At 50.1% G+C, this 15,827-nt stretch overlaps 1 protein-coding gene across 2 annotated transcripts in view; it reads right to left on the minus strand.

Moving 5' to 3' along the window:
• Window positions 1–15,827, minus strand: part of LOC138381927 (sodium/nucleoside cotransporter 1-like) — an 88,804-nt gene that overhangs the window by 26,868 nt on the left and 46,109 nt on the right. For both annotated transcript variants that reach the window (XM_069466575.1, XM_069466574.1), the window contains exons 2-7: window positions 15,434–15,545; window positions 14,442–14,527; window positions 13,113–13,204; window positions 10,249–10,432; window positions 1,216–1,357; window positions 360–473 (exon numbers count right to left, since the gene is read on the minus strand). In XM_069466575.1, the coding sequence (XP_069322676.1) occupies window positions 360–473; window positions 1,216–1,357; window positions 10,249–10,432; window positions 13,113–13,204; window positions 14,442–14,527; window positions 15,434–15,529 (714 nt within the window). In that variant the 5' untranslated portion in view covers window positions 15,530–15,545. The remainder of the gene's footprint in view (window positions 1–359; window positions 474–1,215; window positions 1,358–10,248; window positions 10,433–13,112; window positions 13,205–14,441; window positions 14,528–15,433; window positions 15,546–15,827) is intronic.

Genomic DNA, 15,827 nt, shown 5'->3' on the forward strand with positions numbered 1-15,827 from the left:
TTTCAAATAATAAAAAAGAATAACTTCAATAAATGTTATTTTAAAACTTACACACACAGAGTAAATTCTTTGAAATTTTTTTTTTTAGCACTTTAAACTATTTTAAGTTACAAATCACTGACCACCTAAGCCACGTGCCATGGTCAGGCATCCTGAGATCGTCGTGTCTGGTTTTTTCTTCCACAGAGGTCCCAGCCTCTCAAAGGACACTGTGTCCGGCTGGCGGTACCTGGTCTGGGGCCCTGTTCACACCCACCTGCCTAGTCCCGCCCCTGCTCTGTGGCGTCACCACCCACCACCCCCCAGCCTAGTGGCTTCTCCCACATTCCCTGGCAGCCTAGGATGTCCCATGTACACACCTCGATCTGGTCACCCAGCCACTGGAACACAGTAAATCCTGGTTCTGTTCTGATGACAAAGAGTCCAAGGACAAACTGCAGCGCAAGGCCCCAGGACACGGCCTGCCAGGACACCTGTTACCCACCCGACAGAAAGGTGTGGTGAGCTCAGCTCCTGGGGGATGGGCAGGGCACAGGGTGGGGTGAGGGCACAGGGGATGGGCCACTGAGGGGTTGTGGGAGCTTCATCCACCTGTCAGACAGGGGCTGGGCCCATCCAGAGCCCCGGACCACTTGCCAATGGTCACAGTCTCCCTGGGATTCAGAATAGGCCACGTTCTAGGCAGCAGCGGGCCAGGGCAGTGGGTAAGACAAAATCAAGAACCCGTGTGAAACTAGAGCAGCCTTGGGCGAGCCACAGCACTGTGTCCCTGGGCCATCACTGGGCAGGGGGAGCCAGACTTGTGCCTGGGTGTCTGGCCTCCTGAGAAAACAGATCGGAGGACCAGGCTCGGACTGACCAGAGGGCCTGTCACCAAGGAAACACATGCCTCCGAGTCTGCACTTGATCTTAGCCAAAGTGGCCGAGAAGCAGCGGCCTCTGAGTCTGCAGAGACATCCAGGCAGCGTCCCCTGCCCCACTGGGGAGGTTGAGGACTTCTGCTAAGAGAGGTGACAGCCCACTCAGGGCCTCTAGTCCTGGGATCTCCTTCCCCAGCCTCACAGGGACCCTGTCCTGATACCCACTGTCTTCCCCAGGCTCTGAGCCTCCGGGGCTCTCCCAGCAGGAGCATAGAAGACAGGGTGTCTTCTGGCAGGGCCAGAAGACAGAGGCGTCCACTCCCTTCCAGCCCCGGCCTGACAGATCAGCACTCACTGCGCGGTGATGCTTCGAGCAGGCAAAGAGGATGGTGATGAACACACACATTCCTGCAAAGGACACCAGCTGCTCAGGCCGCCGGGACGTGTCCAGAGACAGCCACAGGACCAGGAACAAGAGAGCCGCGAGAGCTAGGCCCCTGCAGGGGAGAGGCGAAAGCCATCAACATGGGCATGTCCCCACCTATACACACACACACACACACACACACACACACACACACACGAGCACCCAGAGGAAGGGCACTCAGGGCAGAGAGGAGGAGAAAGGATACAGCACCGTGGCAAGAGCACGAGCTCTGGACCCAGACACTAGGAAGTCCCGCTCTAGCTGTGTGGCCCCTGGCAGACCCACGGGCCTCTCTGATTCTACTTTCCTCACTGGGCAAATGAGGCCAAAGACCCCTCATTTCTCGAGGCTGCTGAGAGGATTAAATAAGAGGATGTGTGTACGGAGCTTAGCGTGGTGCCCAGCACATGGCTTCACCCAGGTACGGGACTCTCACAGCTGCTATGACGCTCAGCCCAGTCTCTGGCCTCAGGGGAGGAGGGGCCTGTGCAGCCCAGGACTGAGCACTATGGGCCACGCTCCCAAACACCTAGGAGCAATAGTGTCAGTCTGGATCGCTGAGCCAGGCACCTGAGACCAAGGCCTGGATCCAACCTTGACAGCAACGCTTCCCTTCCCGGGTCTGGGCTTTGCTTGTCCAGGAGACAGCCCAACGGGTGGGACAGCCCAGCTCTGGGTATCAGGCGCTCAAGGTCTGCCCCCAACCTGGTCCTCAACTCACTGGGTACTACTAATGACAGCTAATGTTCATTGACACCTATTATGTGCAGGTAATATGCTGAGTGCTGAGAAATACTGTTACTGTCCTTCTTTTAGAGATGAGGAAACTGAGGCACAGAGAGGCTAAATACCTGTCCGGAGGCCACCCGTCTAGAAAGTCACAGAGCTGAGATTTTAACCCAGAGCCTATGCAGCAAGGTCTACTCTCTTCAATGCAGTCTTAACTGGCTCCTAAGAGGGGACCTGCGATCTGAACTCAAGCAGGCTAACTCCGGCCAGAGTCCACCGTTTCTCTTTCTGCTCATGTTTCAACCTCCTGTCATCCAACTCTACACGCACAGGTTTTGCCTTGCCTGTGTGCCACCTGGACATCTCTTTGCTAGTTTTCTGGATGTTGAATGCATGTTTTGGTTTTTTGTTGTTTGTTTTTAACTGCTTTATTAGGCAATGGCTGATACACAACAAATGCACATTTTGAATGTATTCCATTTGATGTGTTTTGACACACTATACGCCTTGACGTCATCACTACAATCAACATAATGAACATACACATCCACCCTCCTCCACAGTTTCCTTGTGCTCCCCTGTGATTCGTCACCTCCACTCTGTTCCTGGCAACAACTGGTTTTCTGTCACTAGATTAGTTTGCCTTTTTTATAATAGCATTTCATACAAATAGAACCACACAGCACTTTTTGTGTGACTTCTTTCACTCCGTGTAATAAGTATGAGATTCATCTGGGTTTCTGCATGATCTAATAGTTCATTCCCTTTTATGGCTGAGTACTATTCTGTTTCGTGGATATACCACAGTTTGCTGATCCATCCATTCACGGATGGACATTTAGGTGGTTTCCAGTTTTTGGGTATTACCGACAAAGCTGCTAGGAACATTTAAACCTTCACGTGCAAGTCTTTGTAGAGATACATGCTTTCATTTCTCTCCAGTAAATGTCTGTAAGTGGAATATGTAGATTACATGATAGGTCTAACTTTTTAAGAAAGGGCCAACTTGCTTTCCAAAGTGATTGTGCAACTTTTACATGCCCACCAGCTGTATACAAGAGTCTCAGTTGGTGTATGTCCTTGCCAACGCTTGGTGTGGTTGGTCTTCTGAACTCCAGCCACTCTAACAAGCACATAGTAGTATCTCTTTCTAGTTTTCATTTGCATTTCCCTGACGACAAATGATGTTGAGCATCTTACCATGTGCTTATTGCCACTTATGTATCTTCTTTAATTAAATGTGTCTTCAAATCCAGTCAAATGAGTCCATTCTTAAATTGTGTTTTCCTTATTAATGAGTTTTGAAAGTTCTTTATATATTCTGGTTTCAAGGGCATTGTTAGATATGGGATTTTGAAAAACTTTCCCCCTAGGCTTATCTGTTTATTCTCTTAACAATATCTTTTGAAGAGCAAAAGGTCCATTTATCAATTTTTTTATGGATTGTGATTTTGGTTTTGTATCTAAGAAATATTGGCTTAACTCAAGATCATAAAGATTTTCTCCTATGCTTTTTAAAAGAGTTTTTATAGCTTTAGGCTTTACATTTAAGTGTGTGATCCATTTTACATTAATTTTTGTTTAAGACGTATTTTTTAGAGCAGTTTTAGGTTCACAGCAAAATCGAGAGGAAGGAGCAGAGATGTACTATACACCCCACTCCTGCGTGTGCACAGCTTCCCCATTACCAACATCCCCACCAGAGTGGCACATTTGTTACAATCGGCGACCTACACTGACACGCTATAGTCACCTACAGTCCATAGTTTACTTTAAGATTCACTGTTGGTGTTGTACGTTCCACGGGTTTGGATAAATGTACAATGACACGTATCTACCATCACAGCATCACACAGACTATTTTCACTGCCCTAAAAGTCCTCTGCGCTCTGCCCACTCATCCCTCCCTCCTCTCACCCCCAACCCCCGGCAACCACTGATCTTTTTACTGTCTCCATAGTTTTGCCTTTTCCAGAATGTCATAGAGCTGCAGTCACACAGTGTGGAGCCTTTTCAGAATCGCTTATTTCACTTCGCAATATGCACTTAAGTTTCCTCCATGTCCCTTTATAGCTTGATAGTTTCTTTTTAGCATTGAATAATATTCCATTGTCTGGATGTACCACATTTTATTTATCCATTCACCTATGGAAGGACATCTTGATTACTTCCAAGTTTTGGGAACCATAAATAAAGATGCTATAAACATCCATGTGCAGGTTTTATGTGCAGCATATAGTTAGGCAGCATAGTAGTTGGGTGTTGCTTTGTTATACAATCTTACTTTTAATTGGGGTTTTAGACCATTTACATTTAATGGAATTATTGGCATAGGTGGGTTTAAATCTACCATTTTGCATTTATTTTCTGTTTGTCCCATTGGTTCTTTGTTTACCTTTTCCCTATTTTTCTACTATCTTTCAGATTTATATTTCTTAAAGATTCTCCCCCTTTGACTTATTAGCTGTAACTGTTTGTTGGGTTATTTTAGTGGTTAGCATTTATAGTATACATCTTTCACCTATTACAATCTACCTTCAAGTGATGTTATACTACTTCACATACACTATAAAAACCTTACAACAGTATAATTTCATATCTTCCCTCCCAACATTTGTGTCTATTTATATTTACTTCTTTTTAAAAAAATTTTTTTAGAGATAGGGTTTTGATATATTGGGTCACCTGGAGTGCAATGGCTTATTCACAGATGCAATCATTGTGCACTGGAAGCTCAAACTCCTGGCCTTGAGTGATCCTCCCACATCAGCCTCCTGAGTAGCTGGGACTACAGGTGTGTGCTATTTACTTCTAAATATAATATAAATCCTGTAATATATTGTTATTATTTTTGCTTTACAAGTTGATTATGTATTTAAAAGATGTTTAAATAATAAAAAAAATAGTCATTATATTTACCCATGGAGTTACCAGTTTGGGGGCTCTTCATTCCTTTGTGTAGAACCATGTTGAGCCTAAGAATACTGAGGTATAGAAATGCCCCCTATATTTCTGGAGACATGATTTGATTTCAGAAGTCAAATAAGGCTTTGCCTTAAAGAAAAGATAAATGTGTTAGTTCAAAAGCTGCCTCATCTCAGGAGGGCATCTTGCTGGTCAGTAGAAGCTGCACTTCAAAGAGACAACTGTAAACTGGGCCTTTGGTTCTCACCTGTTTTGAAAGACCAGGCAGGTCTTTTCCTTAGAACCAAAAGGTTGCCAGAGCTGACAGGTAGACCCCCCTCCCCCAGATGAGAGCTGATCATATAGATATGCTAATGCCCAAGCCGGCCAAATGGAACCATGCGGTTAAAGTAATTAACACAAAGCACAGCCCATGTTGACTTCTGGGATCATCTCTGTCTCCAAGAACACAATCACCGGAGCCAAGATGTCTCTGTCTGTTGCTAAAGTAATAGCCTTATCATAAAACTTAGAAGTTTGCCCCAAGATGATTTTATAACTCATTGTTCCCCTAGTTAGAGCTAGTTAAAGGATCTGTAGTAGCCTTTTAGGAGATTTTGACCCTACAGCAAACCGCCTGTTAGTATGAAAATCCCGTTGCTTGGCAACCGGAGCCTGTATGTACCCTATATAATACCTGTGTGGAGTTTCAGTCGGGGAGATATTTTATGCGGGTAAAATATTTCCATCTGGATACCCTCCTTTATCTATTTTCATAAACATTTACTTTATAAACCATATCTTTGGCTCTGTGTATTATTGCCATTATTTTTTATTTCTGTTTCCTACTATATTTTTCATCCTTTGCGATGACCCCTGCCTGAGAGACCTGATCGGAAGAAAAAAATCTCTTTGCAGGGAGCGTAGCTAACTAACTCCCTGCATACTGGCGTAGTCAACTTAAAGACCTGATTGGAACAAAGAGAAAAGGACCTCTTTGTGGGGAGCGTAGCTAACTCCCCGAAGAACCAGGTTTCTATCAGGTATCATTTTTCTTCTATTTGAGGAATTTCCTTTAACATTTCTTATAGTGTAAGTCAGCTTCGTGCCTGTAAAATTATTTCAGCTTTTGTATATCTGGAAAAGGTCTTATTTCCCCTTCTTTCTTGGAAGATATTTCACTGGTAAAGAATTCTAGGTTGACAGGTTTTGGGGTTTGTTGTTGTTGTTTATTTTTCCACCCTTTTTCACATATTTTTAACAAGAAATCTGCTAGTAATACATAACTTTTTGTCTTTTCTTCTCCAGTTGTTAAGTTTTTCTTTTTATCACTGGTTTTTAGCAATTTGATTATGGGCTGCCTTGCTTTCATCTTCTTCATGTTCCTTGTGCTGGGGGTCCATGGAGTTTCTTGAATCTTTGGCTATAAAATCTTCAGGAAATTAGCAATTTTTTGGACATTATTTCTTCAAATATCGTTTCTGCCCTCCTTCTGTTTTGGTGACGTCAATTGCACGCATATTTGCCCACTTAAGGTTGTGCTATGTTTAATTGATGCTCCTCTGTTTGACTCTTTTGGGTTTTGGCTAAGATTTATTTATTGGGCAGGGCTGAGAAGCATTTATTCTGGGGTTACTTTTTTTGTTGCCACTGAGCCAAGACCCCTGCTATTACTCACATTGTCCTGTGAATTATGAGGTTTTTTTCACCTGGACTGTTGGGACACTATTCCTGGCCCTGTGTGATTCTCGTAGCCCTCGGGGAGTTTGCTCATATGCATTCACTGATCAGAACTCCACCGGATGTTCAGGGAGGACTCTCTGCATATCTCTGGACCTTTCTGTCTGCGTGGCTCTCCCTTCTCTGCTACTCTGCAGCATGAACTCCAGCCACCCTGTCCTCCCTGGATTTCCAGCTCTGCCTCTTCAGCTTACGGGATCTGCTGTCCCCTCCTGGTTCTCCTGCCCTGTGGGGGCCTGGACACCCTCTCCAGACAGTAAGCTGGGACGATCACAGGGCTCACCTCATGTGTTTCCTAGTTCTCAAAGATCACTGTCCTTTACCGTGTAATGTCCAGTATCACAAGAGCTTGTTTCACATTTTTGTTCCAGTGTTTTTACTGTTTCAAGTGGGAGGGTAAACCTGGTCTCCATTACTTCATCTTGACTAGAAGCCAAAATCACATCCATTTTTTTTTTGTTTGTTTGTTTATTTTTGAGACAGAGTTTTGCTCTGTCACCCCAGCTAGAGTGTAGTGGCATCATGACAGCTCACTGCAACCTCAAACTCCTGGGCTCAATCATCCTGCTGCTGTAGCCTCCCGAATATCTGAGACTACAGGTGCGTACCACCATGCCTGGCTCATTTTTCTTTTGTATTTTTTGTAGAGATGGAGTCTTCCTATGTTGCCTAGGCTGGTCTCGAACTCCTGGTCTCAGGTGATCCGTTCGTTTCAGCCTCTCAAAGTGTTGTGTTTACAGGCATGAGCCACCGTGCCTGGCCCCAAATCCATGTATTTTTTAATGGCTTCATTGAGATAAAATTCACAAGCCATACAAATTGCCCATGTAAAGTAGATAGTTCAGTGGTTTTTAGTGTAGTTACAGATTCATGCAACCATTACCTCAATCCTGAAACATTTTAATCAGCCCAAAGAGAAACCCTGAACTACCGTTCATCACCCCCTAATCTTCCCATGCACCCCAGCAATCACTACTCTATCCCAGACTCCATAGGTTTGCCTGTTCTGGATATTCCATGCAAATGGAATCCTGTAGTCTGTGCTTTTACACGACTGGCTCCTTTCACTGCACGTAACGTTCTCAAGGTTCATCATTACTGCAGTATTTATCAGTACTAAATTCCTTTTTATGGCCCAATAATATTCCCTTGTATGGATATATGCATTTTCTTATCCATTTTTCAGTTGATGGATATTTCGAACATTTCTACCATTTGGCTGTCATGAATCATGCTATATAAACATTTGTGTCCCAGTTTTTGTATGGAGATATGTTTTCATTTCTCTTAAGTATATACCTAGGAGTACAATCAATCAATCTTTCTTTCTTTTTTTTTTTTTTTTGAGACAGAGTCTTGTGTCTTGCTGTGCTGCCCAGGCTATAGTGTCATGGCATCAGCCTAGTTCACAACAACCTCCAACTCCTGAGCCTCAAGGGATCCTCCAGCCTCATTCTCCCAAGTAGCAGAGACTGCAGGCCTGTGCCACCATGCCTGGCTAATTCTTTCTATTTTTAGTAGAGAGGGAGTCTTGCTCTTGCTCAGGCTGGTCTGGGACTCCTGAGCTCAAGAAAGCCTCCTGCCTTGGCCTCCCGGAGCGCTAGGATTACAGGCATGAGCCACCTCGCCCAGCCTTTAGGAGTGGAATTTCTGGGTCATATGATAACTCTACATTTTACAGGTTGAGGGGCAGCCTAACTGTTTTCTAAAGCAGCTTCACCATTTTACATTTCCACCAGCAATGTATGAGGGTTTCCATTTCTCTACATCTTTGCCAACACTTGTTATGATCTGCTTTTGGATTATAACCACCTTTCTGAGTGTGGAGTGGTATCTTGTTGTGGTTTTGATTTCCATTTCCATACTAGGTAGTGACACTGACCATATTCTCATGTGCTTATTGGCTACTTGTATCCCTTTGGGGAAATGTCTACTCAATTTTTTTTTTTTTATCATTTTCCAATTGTCTTTGTATTGTTGGGTTCTAATTTTGGATACAGGTCTTTTAGCAGATATATGATTTGCAAATATTTTCTTTCTTTCTGTGGGTCATTCTTTTACTTTCTTAATAGTGTCCTTTGAATCAAAAAGTTCTTAGTCTTTCTTTTCTTTCTTTCTTTCTTTTTTTTTTTTTTGAGACAGCATCTCACTATGTCACCCTGGATGGAGTACAGTGGCATCATCACAGCTCACTGCAACCTTGAACTCCTGGGCGCAAGTAATCCTTCTACCTCAGCTTCCCAGTGTGCTGGGATTATACCTGTTAGCCACCACTCCTGGCCCCAAAGTTTTTAGTTTTTAAAAAGTCCAATTTATCTGTATTTCTTAAAGGAAACTCTACATGAATTCCTCAAATGGAAAACCATTATCCATGACTTGGCATAAATACAAGACCACTGTAAAAATAAATCCGTTAAAAACTCTATTTAACAGGCTGAGTGCGGTGATTCATGCCTGTAATCCTAGCATTCTGGGAGGCCGAGGCAGGAGGATTGCTTGAGGCCAGGAGTTTGAAACCAGCCTGAGCAACAGCGAGACCCGGGCTACACAAGGAAGTAGAAAACTTAACAGGATGTGGTGACTTGCCCCTCTAGTCCTAGCTGCTCAGGAGGCTGAAGGGGGAGGATCGCTTCAGCCCAGAAGTTTGAGGTTGCAGTGAGTTATGATGACACCACTGCACTTTGGCCGGGGTGACAGAGTAAGACTATGTGTAACAAAAAAAAAAAAAGAAAGAAAGAAAGAAAAAAACTCATTTAATAAAGAGAAGGGAAATTTAAAAATGAAAGCATTTATAAATAGAATTGTACATGTGTTCATCAATAGGCCAGGTCAAATCACTTTGCTGTAGTATGTGGATCTCATTCTGGGAAACACAAATATGCCCTGCATTGTCCTGACTAGGTCATTCGATGTCTTCAGTCACCAGTTCAATCACTGACATGAGTATTCAAATAGGCTGTGGTCTTTTTTTTTAAACCAAAGAAACCTTTTTTCCCAGTTTTTTTTTTTTTTTTTTTACAAACCTTGGTTTACAAAGCACATAAATTTAGAGCTGCCTGGTTAAAATGGGAAGGGGAGAGTTTGATGTTCCCCTCCCCAACTTTCCGCTCCTGCCCTGTGGCATCTCTGAGGTTTCCAGGGCTCCAAGGAATCCAGCTGGAAAGCCAGGGGATTCCAAACAGCTGTCCAGGGGCGTGGCTGGCTAGTCAGAATGCCCTGGGGGTAACTACACACACTGGCACCTGGACCCCAACCCAGCCTGCTCCATCAGACTCCAGGGGTGGTCTCTGCTCACCCTGATGATCTCAGGGGAGGCACTGACAGGGCCTCCCTGCTTGCATGGGCTGGGATCTCTGAGTGCAGGGAACTGCTGAGTCCTGTTCTCAGCCAGCATAGTCACCTGTCGTAACCAGGCCACAGAACCAGAGGAGAACTAGCAAACACCAGAGGTGGCTGCTGCCTCTGAAGCCAGCCAGCAACTCCTGCCCTGGGGCCACCAGAAAGTCCTCAGCCCCCGCTGTGACCCCAGAGCTGACCTCCAGACAACAGGCGCTCCCCCCGCCCTGCTCGGAGCTTGAGCTCACTCACCTCTTAGCCCAGAGCTTCAGGCGGGGTTGGGCCTCAGGCTTCTTACACCTCCCCAGCTGTGGCGCCACAAGCCTCTTCAGCAGGCCGTAGGCCAGGAAGGCGAGGACCACACAGGTGAGCACGAACAGCGCCAGGGCCCTCTGGAAATTCAGGATGCAGGCAGCCAGCAGGAAGGCTGCGTACCCTGGGGGACGAGACCGGGCAGGGGCCCGCGATGACCACCCCGCCTCTCTAGGCCCCTGCAGCCCGCCACGGACTCCACCTTACTCCATCTTAGAGGGCAGGAAGGTCACCCAACCTCTCTGAGCCTCAGTGTCCTCACCTGCCAGTGAGAACAATCATCCCTCCTGTGTCCAAAGGGTGTTATGAGCTCATTGGCAGAACGTGTGAAAGGGCTTTGCAAACTGTAATGTGCCGAACAAATGGGAAGGAGATGTGTAAGGAGGCCGTGAAACAAAACAGCATGAATCTCTGGGGCTTCCATGGAGCACCTGCCAGGATCCGAGCCCTGCTAGGATGGAGGACGGAGAAAGGTCAGTTGCTCAATGAAGGAGTTCGCGTGTGTGTGCCAGGCCTGTATTCTGGAGTATTAATCTATTGTCTCCTTCCGGAAATGCTCTTCCCCCTTTGCCCTGTTCTCCTTTAAGTGGCTGAGCCGGTCTGTGTTGAGGCCTCCAGAAATGTGATCATGGACAGCAAAGCGGAAATCTCTCTCTCTGGCTTCTGAGTTTGAAAACCCAGGGCCCTTAAAGAACGGAAAGGACTAACAGCCATGGACTAAAAAAAGTGATCTGAAAAATTAGTTTTACTTTCCTGCTGCCTCACTAGTGAAAGCATGACAAGAGCAAGGACACTGGTGGGCCCCAGGGAAGGGGTCTGGCTTGCGACACCACAGCCAAAGCCAGCTGTGTCCCCGGCACCGCAGGCAGAGCAGCCCCGTGCCTGGCTTCCTGGGCAGGGCGCAGGGAGGCGCCAGGGCTTCCAAGAGAGGAGGGAGGGCCTGTGCGGGTGTGGGCAGGCAGAGCCCGGGACAGCTCCTGAGCCTCTGCAGGCACTGAGCAGCAGGAGCTGTCCCCAGGAGAGGCTCAGAAGAGGACAGCGGTGGGAGGCCAGAGCAGGCCCGTGCTGGAGAGAGGGGCATCCCCAGGGCCACCTGCCTGCAAAGACAGGGAACTCGGACCAGCTGGAGAAGCGGGCAGGTCAGTACACACACGAGGCAACTGTCATTCTCTACTCGAGAGAATTCAATCACTTCTTCAAGAGAAACAAATCTCAGTCTGCAAGGGGACCAGAGAGGGCCCTGGATTCAGGCCCTGCCAAAGGAAGACTTTACGTCTCAGACAAGCTCCCTGGAAGGAAGCCAAGGGACATGGACCAACCCTATCTCAGCAGATTGGGGCCACTGCTGTCTGTCACCTGTCTCACTGTCCCCTCCCCTCTCTGGCACCTACAATGGGCTCTGCATCTACACACATCCTCTCCTCTTAAACCCCTACCCGATGGCACGAGTCAGCCTCCCCTAGGCACTCCTGCCCCGCCTGGGCCCGGGAGCCCTTCTCTGTGTCCAGAGGACCTTGCTCCATCTGTCACCTCTTCATCCTCTGTCACTTCACGTGCTTTCTACAAGCTCCCACCTCAGCTCGTAGACACATGCCCGTCCTTGACACCTCGTCACACCCTGCCCACTCATACTCCCACCCTGTTCTCAGAAAACATTTCTCCAAAGGGCCGTCTACACTGGCTGTCTACACTGCCTCAGCTCCCTTCACTCCAGTCCACTTGTGGCATCCACATCCTATGTCACCAAGGAGCCCCTTGTCCCTACATCAGTGGACACTGTGTCGCTGCTCAGTCCTCGCCCTGCTGGTCCTCTGGACGCACTGTCGGTCTTTCCCTCCTTGAAAACCTTCGCTCTCCGGGACTCCGGCTCCGGCCAAGCCCTTCTGTGCAGCTGGTCCCCAGGCTTCTGTCCTTAACCCGCTTCCCAATTCGTTCTCCAGGTGACCCTGGGAACCTCCTCTCCCCCTGAGTGCCCTGGCAGCTGTGTCTCCAGCAAACTGTCTGAGTTATCCCTCCCCACCTCCTCAGCCATGTTCTCCAGCTCTGCGGGGGGCACCATCGTCCCCCGACACGAAAGCAGGAACCGAGGCAGGCTTGACTCAGGGTCTCCTTTGTCCCCCACACGCGACCAGCTCCCACGTTCAGCTGGCTGTGCTTCCCCAGGGCCCCCCTCCACCCCGCCCGTCCTCCATCCCTTCGCTCTGACACATGCACTGTGGCCCTCGACACGGCCTTCTCCCTGTCTGTGCTGCCCCCTCCCAGGGTCCCACAGTGCGAATTCGGCATGGACACGTCCCTGTTTAAACCTCCAATGTTCTAGATCTTACAAACTAAACTAAACTAAAATAAAATACAAAGTTAAATCCTCCAATGGCACCCTCTGGTCTTGAGGGTAAAATCCAAGTCTAGACTTTACCAAAACCCACAGCCCGACAGTCTTCACCTTTGCTCCTCTGCATGGGGAGCCTCTCACTTCTTATTGCCCCTCCTCTCCATCTGGCTACCTCCTGCTCAACCTGTCAGACCCCAATGTCACCTCCTCCTGGAAGTCCTCCTTGACCATCCCCCTGCCCTACTGGGTGCTCCTGCCTTCGCTGGGAATGTCTGTTCCCCTCCCTCACTCGAGAGGGAGCATCTCAGGAACAGGGTCTGGTCCTGCTAACTGATGACTCCGTGCCCGGCAAGGGAGAAGGCCCAGAGCCGCTGCTCAGCCAACATTTGTTGAATGATTGGGTAAGTGAACAATGCTGCCCTGAGACATGGACAGCTGGGCCAGGAGTCACTGTCCCCTGGGCAGGGCTCACCAGTACAGAGCAGGCCTATGCAGATGCGTCGAATCAGCTGCTTGTGCTCCCTGCAGAAGCGTGTCGCTCTCTGGAACGGCTGCAGGATCCTCCTGGGAATAGGACCAGCAGGTCCACGAGTGGCACCCAGACTCCCACCGCAGTGAGGATCCCTCAGCACCTTCGGGCAGAAGCCACTCAGGAGTGTCCCCCGTACAATGGTGCTGGGGGCAAGCTGGGCGCTGGCCTTGACATCCCACAGGGCTGAGGCGCAGCACCCACAGACCCCACTACCCCAGTGATAACCCTGCCTGCAGGGCTTGGGGGGAATTCACTGATAAGGCAGAACCTTGTGAACACACAGACCCGCCCACGCAGGACGGCTGCCTCCCCTCCCCCACCGCACATCCACCTGTCCGCAGAACAAGGTGCAAAGGCTCCGGCTCTGCATTTACTCCCTGTGACCAGGACACTTAGCAGCCCAGTCGGCAGCTCCTGTTCCCTAGAGAGGATGCTGGAAGCAGCCCACCCCTGCCTGGCAGTCACGTGCCCCCGCTGCCCATTCTTGCCTGGCCATTTGGTCACTCGTGGCACCCAGGGCAAGGCTGAGGCCTGAACAGCTCCAGGGCTGCCCTAGGCTGAGCGTCTGCTAGATGCTCACCCAGTGCTCACCATAGCCACCCAGCTGCTATTTATGGAGCCTCTCGCCAGTTCCCAGGTCCTGAGAGGGTGAGGAGGGCATGTTCCCCCATCCCCCACCCGGGCAGATAGATGGGACCCCTGCACCACTGTCACCCCTGCCCTTCCCCCTTTCCTCAGCTCAGGATCTGGCCAGTGACGGCCCCTGGGGGCTGGGACATCAGGAGCCGGAGCTCTGGGCACACCCAGGCCACTCGCTGCCTGTGCGACTGGACCAGTCAGTCCCTTTCCCTCTCTTGGCTTTGGCCTCCCCCTGACAAACGAGGGCCCGGCCCAGTCCAGGAGTTTCCAGACTGAGCCTTGGGGCTCCCCAAGGTGCCCGGAGACTGCATGGGGTGGAAGCAGGTGGGGGAGCTTGGCAAGGCGGCCCGGCTGGTTCGGGGCCTCCTACTCTACTTCAACCAGACCAGCCACACAGCACCTGTGGGCCTCCCAGTGGGACTTCACTCTGGCTGCTTAAAAGTGGGTGTGGAACCCGGGGCCTGGCTCGCCTCTGAGGCTCATCTGGGTGCAAGGGAGCTGAGGCGCCATCACCCCTTCCTCCAACAAAGGTGCGCGGAGCCGACCCCCATGGTCAGGAGGTGGCTCCCACCCTGTTCCCCAAGGCGGTCTCCGCCCCAGCAGCCACGGTCCCTCACAGAGGTCACCTACCAGGTGGAGGGCTCCGACCCCGCCTCACTCCGGCTGTGCCCAGCCTCTGTGGGGCTCCAGTCGCTGCCAGGGAGCCGTCCTTCCTCCTAAAGCCAGCAGGGAGCCATCAGGTCAGACAGAGCTGAGGGGCGGGAGAGGGGGACCCCGGCCACACGGGGGCACCCGCAGGCCCCTCGTGAGTGGGCTGAGGCGGGACTGGACTGTTGCACAGGAAGGAACTGGAAGGCGCTTAACTAAATTCCGCAACGCACTCACTGAGCACCTACTGTGTGTAGGGCTCTGCTCTAAACACATCCTGCCCTCAGGGGTCCTGGACCTCATGAGGGAGGGACACCTGTGACTGAGGTGTGGCTGCAGGGGGCCAGGAGGAAGCCTTTAAGGAAGGCCCCAGGCCGAGCATCCTGATCGCGTGACTCAGGGCACCATGTACCCCACAGGCTGTGGGGTGGTTGGGGCGAGGGGTGGACATTCCTGCAGACGATGGTGTGAAAGGTGCACCCTGTGGGACACGGGGCCGTGAAGAGCGGGGGCTTTTGCCACGGAGGTTGGGAGACTCATGCTAGGTGCCAAGGTCCTGGCTGGTGTGCCTCAAGCTGCCAGTTTCAGAGTGAGGACAAGATGACCAGAGCCTCGAAGGCCGAAGCGTCCTCCGAGATCCCTCCGCGAGCCCCGTTCATCTGCTTTCTATTCTGATTCCTTACATCACAGCTCAAATGTCACTTCCTCCTTGGGACCTCCCCTGCCCTGCACACTAGGACAAGCTATGTTGGCACAGAGTAGGTGCTCAGGAAATGTTTAGTTAAGGAAATAAAGGGAGCTGCTTTGTGCTGCGGTGGCCGACACGTTGGGTTTCCTAACTGTGCAAGCAGAGAGGTGAGGATGCGGCGGCAGAGGAGGAGGTGAGGGAGGAGAGTGAGCAAAGCCCCCAGCAGTGATCAGGACTCAGGTGAGGAGGAGGGGAGGCCAAGATCACACACAGGAAGGGGACAGACCAGGATTTCCAAGGTATCCGCTCCTGCATTCTCCGGATTGTTGGCCCCAGCTTTGAGAGGGACAGACTCCCCTCTGCTTGGCGTGTCGTTCTCCATGTGCCAGACCTTCCAGCTGCAAGACAAATCAGGGAGGGCCCAGAGCTGAAAGGGGCGAGTTGGGAAGGACCCAGGCTGGGGCCCGGGAAGGGAGAGAGGGCTGGGTCGGGGGCAGATGCCTGGGGCAGCAGAGCCTTGCAGGGGTCCCCGTGCGTGTCCCCACACTCACCCCGAACTATGCCTGTTGGCCATGGCCTTGGCCCCCAGCACATGGAGAAGGCCCCCCTTCCTACACTAACCTCTGACCTTGTGAGAGGCAAGTCCTTGTGAGCCTGGGAGCTCCAGGCGGAAAGGGCCC

The sequence above is a fragment of the Eulemur rufifrons genome, chromosome 3 (assembly GCF_041146395.1).
Source record: "Eulemur rufifrons isolate Redbay chromosome 3, OSU_ERuf_1, whole genome shotgun sequence".
Lineage (NCBI taxonomy): Eukaryota > Metazoa > Chordata > Mammalia > Primates > Lemuridae > Eulemur > Eulemur rufifrons.